General features: G+C 42.5%; 1 protein-coding gene across 1 annotated transcript; it reads right to left on the minus strand.

The window, feature by feature from the left end:
- Nucleotides 1–293: 293 nt before the first annotated feature.
- LOC136438110 (neuronal acetylcholine receptor subunit alpha-10-like) lies at nucleotides 294–8,069 on the minus strand. Its single transcript, XM_066432813.1, has 8 exons — nucleotides 7,861–8,069; nucleotides 5,517–5,671; nucleotides 4,733–4,777; nucleotides 4,129–4,238; nucleotides 3,159–3,389; nucleotides 2,261–2,556; nucleotides 1,663–1,869; nucleotides 294–1,336 (listed from the first exon to the last, which is right to left on the minus strand). Exons 1-8 carry the CDS (start codon nucleotides 7,955–7,957, stop codon nucleotides 1,011–1,013), a joined length of 1,467 nt encoding a protein of 488 aa, XP_066288910.1. The 5' UTR covers nucleotides 7,958–8,069; the 3' UTR covers nucleotides 294–1,010.
- Between the last annotated feature and the right edge of the window lie 3,756 nt (nucleotides 8,070–11,825).

Here is an 11,825-nt window from a genome sequence, read left to right on the forward strand (position 1 = left end):
TAGTCAGCAGAAAAATGCTAGTAATATAACTATGTTTGATCTACCGCTTACACGGTTAAAGGAAATAATTTAGTGCAGTCAATTTCAACAACCTGTGCGGCACGTGAAATTCACGTGATACACACATGGCAATGATGACGTGCTGAAATGTTTTCCATCCTCCTAGACGGCCTGCTTTAACTGGCTAACGAGCGCCGCCAACTTATCGCTGTACTTTTGTTGTGTTGTAATGGATCGGGTTTCGGGTGTTTGGTATCTTAACCCCTATCTTAGCGATATCTGAACTCGGTCGATGACTATCCATGAGTCGTGCATTTATTGATCCATACGATACTCAACACTTACGTAACAGGTTGGGAATACAATGCACATAGATGTAAGTAGGTAAATAAGAGTAAGAGGTAAATAAGAGTAAGAGGTCAACATAACTTGGTCCTAGGACCGCAACTCCAACTGACCTCTAAGACAAATTCCAAGCTCAGCTCTGGTGACAATGGGTTGCTTTGTGATTGGCTACTCTCACCAGCCAATCACGGCTAACTTATCCGGGTAACAAATGAAAGCTCCTCCTCCATATGGTCTAGCTACTCATTACACTAATTATGCATATAAGTTAAAAAGTTAAAATCCTCCCACACCATAAGGTGTATGGGGCGGTGCCCATCTCCGTTTCATAGCCCTGGGACACACTGCGGGTAAAATCACTGCAGCAGGGGGCTAGTCCACTGGCAGTGGAGTGTGTTTATCTTCCATACTGTTTCAGAAGTATGTACAATTTTTATAAAGTCTTTGGTATGACTCAATGCGCCTCTTGTTCAGAGGTGTCTTACCCGGGGCTTGAACCCGTAATTTTAACCAGATGTGACTTGTAACAGAAACGCAGACCACTACACCACAGGGGCAACCCTAATTATGCATATATCATGTACGTTACAGTGTCAACAAAGATTACCCTATACTTAATGACAGAAGTGCGAAAACGTTAAGGCACAACGGCTCCTTACAGAACATCACATTTCATGAACAGGCGGACCGACGATCAGTAAGGTCACCGCAAGGGTGATGGTAGAGGCAATGAAGTAAAGAACGAGAAAGATCCTGTCCACCACCATCGCCAGGGTCTTCCAATCGTTGTGGATATTTTCCATCGCATCCGCCTTCTTCATGTACCCGGAGATCTCTCCAACCGCGCCTTTGATCTGCAGCAGGCACTCCAGCTGCTTTTTCATTGATGCTTGACTCTTCATGATCGATCTAGCTGGCAAGTAAACCCTGGATTGCTGTCCATCAGTAGAACGCATGCCGATCCCGTCTGCCTCTTCGTCACTGCCATTTTCTGTAGATGACAAACAATGTAACATTAAATCAGCCTTGTTGAGCTGCCCCACTTTCCCGCGAAATGCTAGTCTTTACCAGACTAACCGCGCCGGTTATAGGAAAAATATTTGGCCATTAGAGGGTTTCATTCGCAGGCGCAGTTTTGCATAGGATTGCATATTGGACCATCGCTCTCTCCGTAGCCGATTCTCTTGAGTTCATACAATTCACTTTATTTGGCCAATTTTCCCAGCGATACACGGAGCCTAGTAGAGGCTAGTGAAATGCCACGTGAGGTAGGTCCCAACTTCACAACAAGAGTAATATGGAGAGATAGACACTTACGATTGGCGTGTCCCTTCAAAGGTGCCTCACAACCGTGTTTGGATTGGTCCCCCATCAGGAGAGCTTTAGAGGCGTACTTGAGGAACACCTTCCGCGCCCACTCAGGCACCGGTTTGCTGTCCTGAACGGAGTCTCCCAACGTGATGACGAAGGACGTGGCGAGAAGTGAAAGCGCCATGAGCGCCATGGACACGATAATGAACACACCTGTAAAGGTAAAAATAAATGATTACCTGCCATTTTGAAAATGGAGGTATTGTTTATGTGTTTGAATTTGTGTGCATCCGTAGTTATATATTCAAACATTGTAGAGTGACAGGATGTGAGTCGAAAGATGGTGTCATCGCAGACTAGCAGGATGGGAAGGTTAGCTCGACCTGGGCTAAAGCAATGGTCTGTCAGGAAAATACATAGAGAAAACAACTTGGACATACGGAATTGGCAGAAATTCACATATAAATGAAACACGAAATTCATCACCAAAAAACTACGAGTTCTACTGAATGTAGCAAATGGTTGTACATTTAAATTACAATGCAATTAAGGCTGTTTTAATAGTCTGCATTGTTGTGTAACCAAACAAATTTCAAGTCATTACCTATGACGGGGACGCTTTCGGACCTAGGCGTCACCTCCGCCACCAGCAGTTGGAACACCACCAGAGACAGCAGCACGGCCACGCCGAACGAGATCTTCTCCCCGCAGTCGGGCGGCAGGTAGAAGGTTGCCGCCACCACGAAGGCCAGCAGGGCGCAGGGGAGAAACATGTTGATGACATAGAAGGTGGGGTGCCGGGTCAGGTGGATGGTGAAGGTCACGTCCGGGTACGGAACACCGTTGTACATGGGGTTGCTTCTTTTTGCAACTAATTTCGTCACGTTCCACTCTACATTTCTAGAAAGAATAAAGGTAAATATTTAGTTAAAAGAAAGGTAATATTTCCAGCATGAAGTCAAAATCTCCATCGGATAGCCAAAATGATCCTTTAAGAAGTCTGTGTCTTGGAAAATCTATAGATCAGCGTGTAGCTCTTCCGATCTGGTTGAAAACGAGATTTTGGTCCATAATTCTAGGTCTATGTATGCCATCGTACTGTTTCGCTGTATAGAAAATGTTTGAAGTGTCCCACTTCAGATAGCGGGCTACTGTGTGGATGAGTTGCTATGCTGGAATGTTCATGAATGACACTGCATATTTCTAAGTCTTCTATACAGATGATAATTGGTGTCCTGTGCCCTGTAAAGCCCCCTCTCACTGGACCCGCGGCACGCTGCCGGCGTCGCAGCGGCCGATCGAATTGACAAAGCATTCAACGAATTTCATCGACAAAAAACGAATCTTTGTGTGTTTTGTTGTCTTTTTGGTCACACTTCTACGTTTTGAATGACATTCCCATTATAAAGTAAAGGGTAACAAAATTCCAGTTTAGGACGTATCGACGCCGCCAGCGTGCCGCGGGTCCAATGAGAGGGGGGCTTAAGTTTTACGGAACTTACCGGATCAAGTTGGCCAGGTCCCCAACTTCGTTCTTACTGAAGTAGTCGACATATCGTCCGTCTTGGTTCCACGAACCGAACTGTAGATCACATTTCTGGTTGTCGAAGGGGAAGTCTGACGCGTCCACCAAACAGGCAGACAGGATCACGGCAGGGGCTTTCCAGTCCACAAGGCCGTCAGAAGAGATCATGACGACATCATCCAGCCATCCGTCAAACTCATGGTTAACGCTGTGAAAATGTGAGCAATTTATGGTTGATATCTTGAGTTACCAACAACACTCAATGACAGCTTTTCAACTCTCTTTAAGCGTATAGAAGCGTATGTAACAAGTAAATTAGTAAATCAAATTAAGTTACTTTTTAGAAAGGCAAGGTGATAGATTGGATTTTATTGTTCGTATACTTCTGTTGTAGATAGGTAGACGAACGTAATGATTTATTTTCAAATAACATCGCATTCCTCGCTACCAAAAAGGCTCATTGATGAAATGAAACTTCATTCATTCCTTCTTGACATATCCTACAGCTGTTTCAAAGTCTGCAACTGAAACGCCCCCTGTAGTTCTAAAGAAAGCAGCTAAAGGTACCGGAACGTATATCACTTCTTTCCAACTATAAGAGCTACCTACCAACCCAAAACAGTGGCCATAGCTTGTTTAAAAGGCGAGATATCAAAACCGGAAGTTCCGCTGCAGTGCCGTTAGGGGGCCCATAATCTAATGCGTTCTTCCTTATACCTACCCCTACTGACAAAACCAATATTAATGTCCATCCACGACCTCTCGTTGTGATGTCCACAAATAGTCACACAGATAAACAGACGCACCCAAAGACATAAACTCCTTGGCGAAAGTAAAAAGCATGCAGGAATAACGAAGAAGCTATTAATAGCTAAGGCTAATTAAATCAATCAATGGAGTTTTGTCTGAAAAAAAAACGATAGCCAATGACAAGCTGCTTTACTTACTCGTTGTAAAGAAACAAGTCTGGTCGCCAGATACTCTCCGCCTTCGTCACTAAGGTCTCTATCCCACCGTACTCACTCACATTCCACCTCAGAAACTCGTCAGTCCATTTCTGAAACACCAAGAAATGCACACGGATATCTTAATGAACCAAACATATTCAACAGGAATTGTCCGTCCCTTCCCACTTCCAAAAAACGAATCTACTTATGTATGTATGTTATAATCAACAGTAATATGTGTAATTTCAGTTTGGGAGGAGACAAACGAAAAACCGTTGTAGCATCCTGGTCTTTCCTGCATGTTCTGTTTCCCTGCTGTTAATAAATCTTTTTCTTTCCTTTTTTAGGCCATGTTGATTTGAATATATGGATGATATCATCAAAGGACCGCAAATCTGATGCGAGCGTGCGAATAAATAAAAGTTTGGCAACAAAGCAAATTTTCGTGGTTAGAAACTTTAAGGTTGAATAAAACTAAACACACAGTATGGTAAACCGAAATATAGATTCTTCATTTTGTCCGCTCAAAGATTCGTCCTTGACATTTAAATAGACTTTTCATTTACCAGAATATAAACACTAATGAAAAATCTTGCAAACTCACCATTCTTAACCAAACTTTTGCCATCAGAACTTGTTTTTTCTCGTCCTGTTAAAAAGAAGGGAGAATCTTTGAACTATGAATCTTCATTCATGGATATCGCCAAACCATACGATTTTGCCTTGAGGAATGAAAACAAATCTATATGGCAGTCCTGCTAAACGAGATGGAAATAAACTTCGCAAAAACATTTTTCCGTGAATGATTTTATCAGGTTGGAGAAACTCTTGATACTAAGTTTCTTTATTCACAACCAAGACGTACAATCACAGCCGACGTTTCGGTGACCGTCTGTCTTCTCCCTCAGGGCAATACTGACTGGTACTATTCTACACTGCAGGCTAGGTGGCGCTGCTTACAATGCGGTTCCAAACGTAAAGTTTCGTCATATAAGATGGGGGTCGGGGGGTGTTTGTACAGACTCAGTCTGGTGTGGGACCGCATTCTTTATAAGTTACTGACAGATCAATTTCCTCATGTATTACTGCTGGACAATTTTTTGTATATATGACAATGATATTTTCTATATTTGACAATACTTTATGTTTGGGACCGTAAAGATGTCAATCTTTGCTTATGGGACCGCATTGTAAGCAGCGTGGGGTGTGGAATAGTACCAGTCAATGTTGCCCCGAGGAAGGTGGCAGACGGTCACTGAAACGTCGGCTGTGATTGTATGTCTTGGTTGTGAAAGCAGAACCTAGTTATCTAAGACTAAGAACATTTCTCGCACAAATAATGTGGTTGACGTCAGACTACATTATAGCCAAGAATGTACTCCCCTTACCAGGTCTATGATGTGAGCCAGCGCAAGATCGAGTGTAATTTTGGTGGGTAGCTTGAAGTCTCGCACCGGTCGGACATAGGAGTCGTAGCCGCTCTTCACAAACAGATCTTCATGCAGACGCAGCATGTCGGGCCTTTTGACAGGCGTGTCGTTCTCTAAATGAAATCGACGTAAACGTAATTGACGTTAGTAGATATTAGATGTTTTATTTTTGACGGGAATGTCGTAGCCGTGAATGACATTCAGTAGTTTTTAGTAGCGAGGACCAATCAGATGTGTGCTAGCAGGCCATCCAGCCTCACCGACAATTAGCCAATAACAGCCGAAGAATCGACCTCGTAGGCCTTCAGCTCGCTAGAAAAGTCATGAATGTCGTTCAGAGACGCCCCCCTCCCCCGTGTGTACTTTTTTTTCACCATGACGTTATAGTAATATAGACCCTGCGGTCGGAACCGGGATAAATACTTCGTTCTGTGATTTTACCGGAATAGAAGCACATTTATTTGAGTTTTCAATAATCGATTTAATGGCACCGTACGTACCTCCCTTTTCGCCAATCTGACATTAGTACGAATCGGTTGACGAAAAGATAACTGCTTTTTGCCTGGGTTTACATATGCATTTCCAAGCACACTCGGAGTGCGTTTCGAGTGTTCTTGGAGACGCATGTGTAAACCGTGCCTTCATTTTGCTAACATACATGTCATTATTAGCTGTCTGATAAATGGGTACAAATTGCACGTTTGTGCGTGTGACCAATGATTTAAAGCAGCACAATTAGGGCGATCATTCACAATTAGATGTGATTAAGCCCCTATCTCACTGGACCCGCGGCATGTTGGCGACCTCGCTGCAAGCGGGTGATTTGACAGCGCGCTCAACGACTTTCATTGTTGAAATAAAAATCTTTGTGTGTTTTGTTGTCTTTTTAGTCATACTTGTACGTTTTGCTTGATATTCCCATTATAAAGTCAAGGGTAACACAAATCCAATGTAGGACGCAGCGACACCGTCAGCGTGCCGCCGGGCCGGTGAGATATTAAAGCCCACTCTCACCGGACCCGCGACGCGTTGGCGACCCCGCTGCGTCCTAGATTGAATTTGAGTTAGCTTTGACTTTACAATGGGAATACCATGCAGAACGTACAAGTATGACTCAAGACACGAATCACACGAAGCGTAAAAAGATTATTTTTTTTTTATCGATGAAATTCGTTTAGCGCGGTGTCAAATCACTCGGTCGCAGCGAGATCGCCAACGTGTCGCGGGTTCAGTGAGAGGGGTCTTAACGTTAGCCAGGGGCATTGTAATGTCCTTGCGTTAGCCTTTATTACGGGGGACTGGCAGTTCTCTGTGTGTGACATAACCTGCAATTATTCCCTGTCATGCCTTGATTACCACAAAAGAAAGCTGATTGTATCAAAGACTTACGCCTGTTATTAATGCTAAGACATACTAATTACCATTATCTTCTGGGTCTTTGCAACAGGCGCGTGTCAGCTTTCCAAAGGTTTGCGTATGCAAGGGGCATTGTGTATAATTATGAAGAGAAAAGACTGTTATTTACTATACATTGATCCACCGCAAGTCATTCCGTAGTCGTATGTGATTTTGTGTCATCTGTTTTTCTTAGGTTCCCCAATTTATGAATTCACGTTAATCGTGATTGCTGCCACTAGTACTGTAGATTTCTATCATCAATGACGCAAATATGTCGTTACTGTACCAAAGATATCAAGCGAACCGTAAGTAATGGTTTAAAAGCATGTCTTGTGTTGATTTCTTTGAAAGACTTGGTGGATAAAAATTAACTTAACGTCAGCTGTTGAATACAAGAGAAAACATCACAGGTTAGATGAACTAAAATTGTAGATTTCAGTGGCCGAGACAAATTGGGCTCTGAGCCAAACACCCGGACACTACTGAGCCACCGCAACGCATATTTGTACCAGACAACATGTGTTCTGCATGTAGATATATATTCTCTATTTTTCTAGGGCTTTACAACGATATCAGTTAGTAGTTTCATGGTCAAATTTGGTACACAATGCGATTTGCAGAACGGCGATGCCATATTGTGTTACATTTTCGACGACTTTCAAGTTGGGGGCATCTGCAAAACGCCGTCAATTCTGTATCAAATACTAGTAGGCAGTGAGCTACAATCTTGAATCTTCGACTGTATATCCTGTTGGATTGAGATTTGGGAAGGTTTGTTATTGCTATGTCTCCTATGGTCACCTTTCCCCCTGTCCGTTTACACCCTAACGTTGCAGAGTGCTGGTGAGTGTAGTTGGTTTGAGTGTAATCGACTTTAAACCAAAGTTAACAAAGGAATGCTTACCTGCAGTAGTAACCTGTTGTAACGACACCAACAGCAGAAGAGACAGAAGACAGGTCGCCTTGAGAGGCCCCATGTCGGCAGTTCCTCTCAGATGCATGATGCCTGCAACTCTAGATCTCAGTGTTATAGGCTTGTGGCAGCTGGCAAATCTCAAATCTTTTCAGGCCTTGGAGGAACATGTTGTGTTTCTGGTTACCCGACCGACCCCTCCCCAACACCCACCCACATACCAAATATCATCGCGATTCATCCAGAGGTTTGAGTTATGCCTGACTACGATAGCCCAGAAACACGAAGACACAGACACACACACACACAGACACCCCAAAAATTCATGAATTTTTCATGGAGGTTAGAACCTGTCGACCCTAGGCATTTCTTGGTTCGTCCGCTGGCAAAATTCATACAATTTTCGATCCGACATCTGTGTGATGAAAACTTTGTTGACAGGTTAAGGATTCGAACAGTGATGTATAAAATTGTGCAGTAGATATTGTTCAGTTTATTGATATTCTTGCTCGTGCTCATATAAAAGATAAAATGCATATTTGTAATATGATTCTGAAAATATCAGTCTCCTGACGCATTTCATGTTTACATCGCTAAACTCCATTTGATTTGTTGAATCACTTCGGCTGAAAAATATTTTTTTTAGAGAAAGAGAGAATCCCTACCTACCTGATCCGGAACCTTTTTTTTTTTTCTTTTCAGGACGTAGTCGGAAACACAGCATTGATTTTACTAGGCCTTATACACACCTGGCAGGCGGCTCTTCTCTTTGATGTATGTATGAGCCATTTGTGACGAAAGCTGCCTATTCCGACCCCTTGGGCTATATTATTTTCCTATCATTCTGCAAAAAAAGACAAAGAACAGGCTATGTGGTGTCAAGTAATGAATCTATTCTAACGTCATCACGTAAAACATTTTCAAAGGCTAAAACTCGGCAAATCAACGACATTGTTACAAAATTGCAAACTGTCTATGTATCTCCAGTGATTGTCTAGATTGGGATGGAATCAGCATTGTTGTATTTCTTTATTTTATTTTTTTTACTGTTTTAAGGCACACAGCGATAACTAAATACAATATCAAAATCAAGAAACCTAGTAATTTTTATGGGCCCTTTTACACTCGCTGTTACACGTTTCATTGGCTATCTAGAATACAGTCATTAGCCTAACTGTGAAAATCACAATTCGCTATTATCTACAATACAAAATCAATGGCCTTACGGTCAAAATCAACACTCAGAAGTCGACCCAAGCATGAAAAAGCATTGAGGTATCATAAGTCAGTGTGCAAATATCAAGATTCGTTGTTTCGTGGCTCTTACTTCTAGGGATTTGATCATAAAGAAAATAGCGAATGCGAATTTTTGTACTCTCAGACGGAAAATATATGCCGGAAAGATTTAACCGGTGCCTGGACAGTGTAACACGTAATAACAAGTTGCTTCTAGTACCGACCACAGGCTCGTTATCAAGACCTGCTATCTAATACATGGTATTCATGTAAGAAAGAGGCTCTCACAAGTCACCTACCTGAGTTTTAGTCCATGAAAACATGCATTGGCAGGAGTGTCGGACCCCTAAAGTGTCAATCTAGATTCTAGAGCATACTTTCGACATTCCATACGGCAAAAATCGTACGTATTTATACCAGACATGCTTACAAAAATTGAACTAAGTTGACCCCTTTTCACTACCTGATGGCCACACCAAAACAGGAAACTTCTACAGCCTACAGACGCCACAAACATGGCTAAAAGTCTGATTTTTCAACACATTAAGAAGGTAAAAACCGTTATCTGTAACATTCAGCTATAAAATACAAACCTATCCCAAAGTAAAGCCCATTTATAGCTACTTTTACTAAGGGTACATGGAGTAAGGAAACCTGGCTGTCAATTACCGTCTCGTGGCCTACCCGCTGTGGCGTTGCGGTGGCATAATGGCAGGTTGTTAGTCCTAGAACCCTAGGTTCGAAAACTTGTGTCCCCTAACTTGTTCCGTTGACGTTGTGCCATTGGGAAACGTTGAAAAGTTTACTTAAAAGTTTTTTCTTGCAAAACAGCAACAAGCAATGCTGGTTGACTAATTTGTATTGTCATCATTTTGATGAAGAGGTGCAACTAAAAACAGTTGTTTATTACCTTCACCGTACCCGTAGGCAGAACGTTACACTCTCGGTCGGACTATTGTTGACTGACTGTGGATGCAGGCCATAACTCTAGAAGCCATGGATGGATGTTCATGATTTTGGGTAGGTAAGTTACTGTTGTGGAGAGAAAGGTCAAGTTTGAAGATTGGCCTTCTGGCGGGTCCATTAAAATCTGCAGAGGACCTTCTGTGTTCGTTTGTTTGTTTGTTAACTTGATTACTTGAGAGGCATTTGATGGATCGTGAAGAATTTAGTAGGCTGGTAGCTATAGCGGTCGGAAAAAACAAAGGTCAAGTTCGAGAATGGGTCTTTTGGCGGGTTCCTACAGTACTGCAGTGGACATTTTGTGTTTGTTATCTTTTTTTGTTAGCGGGATAATCCGAGAGGCATTGGATGGAATTAAAATTCAGCAGGTCGGTAGGGGTCGGAAAAACTAGGATCAAATTCAATAATGAACCTCCTAGCGGCTACCTACGGTACCGCAGCGGGACTTCAAATTTTTTTTTTAGTTCAAATTCTGGATGTGCTATGATCGTTATTTTTAAATTTGAGTGGTAGATAGCTCTTGTGGCAGGAAGGAAGTTGTGTAAGTTTGGCTTTTATGGAACTGCAGTGGGCTTTTTGTCTTCAACTTTGGATAACGCGAGCAGGGTTTGGTGGATTTTCATTGTCTTTGGCACATAGGAACCTTTGGTGATGATTCACATAATGAGATGCATTAAATGCAAATGAGGGCCCTAATTACATATCTATGAGGAAAATGTCCAATTCCCTTTCAACGTGCAATTTTTTTGCGATGGCGACCTATATACGAGGATGCCATATGGGCATTGTGACTGGGGCTGGAATTCTTGGGTCAACATATGGGAACTGCTTTTCATGATGGGACGTCAAAACAGAGGAACGCGGATTGACATACTAATTATGCAGATGAGGACATGATTTGCTTGATTAATGCGATGATGCTATAGTTCAAAAGTGGTAAATGATGGAAATTTGATACCTGTGGCATTTTGGACTAAGGTGAACATAATAAAATATTAAGTATGCAAACCAGATAACCAGGTAACCGATAAGAAATACTAGAATAGCCTTCTTTGCAAATACAGTACTGTACTTCCGTTCTTTGACCTGACCAACTTGTGTTATTTGGGTAAAGATAATTAGCTCATATGATATATGCAACCTTGTTTGCATAATCAATGAGAACCCTTTATAATACATCATTCGTAAATTTAACGTTAATTTCATTTGGCGAATGTATAGGGTCGTTGGATCTGTCGTATGGCTACTAGTCAAAAGAATCCCAAAACAATTTGGCTTTATCGTTATGAACATGCCATTTCTGACGTCTTTCGGGTGTTAGGCAGTAGCGGTGAAACTGGTCCCTTGTTAGCAATGTCTCCCATCTTAGGCGAGACCAATGCCGTCTTAGGAAACCAGCCGGTATGCCTGGAGAGTCTACGTAAGCTTTATCGCTTGTTTTGCACGTACCATGCTTCGCTCTACTTTCTTGAAGACACCCGTCATATATGGCGTATGGCTAGGGGCGAGAAGACCCCCCGACAGTTTGACTTGGCATGTCTGACGTCTTTCGGGTGTAGGCAGTAGCGGTGAAACTGGCTCCTTGCTAGCAATGCCTCCCATCTTAGGCGAGACCAATGCCGTCATAGGAAACCAGCCGGTATGCCTGGAGAGTCTATGTAAGCTTTGTCGCTTATTTTGCACGTACCATGCTTCGCTCTACTTTCATGAAGACACCCGTCATATGGGGTATGGCTTGGGGCGAGAAGAAGCCCCGA

This window comes from Branchiostoma lanceolatum, chromosome 7 (assembly GCF_035083965.1).
Source record: "Branchiostoma lanceolatum isolate klBraLanc5 chromosome 7, klBraLanc5.hap2, whole genome shotgun sequence".
Classification (NCBI taxonomy): Eukaryota; Metazoa; Chordata; class Leptocardii; order Amphioxiformes; family Branchiostomatidae; genus Branchiostoma; species Branchiostoma lanceolatum.

Excerpts from the sequence above, each read along its gene's own strand:
- LOC136438110 (XM_066432813.1), bottom strand. The coding sequence starts at position 7,957 with ATGCATCTGAGAGGAACTGCCGACATGGGGCCTCTCAAGGCGACCTGT. Across the intron at positions 5,672-7,860 it reads ACAACAGGTTACTACTGCAG|AGAACGACACGCCTGTCAAA; the intron begins GTAAGCATTCCT and ends GATTTCATTTAG. Across the intron at positions 3,390-4,128 it reads GACTTGTTTCTTTACAACGA|CGTTAACCATGAGTTTGACG; the intron begins GTAAGTAAAGCA and ends ACATTTTCACAG.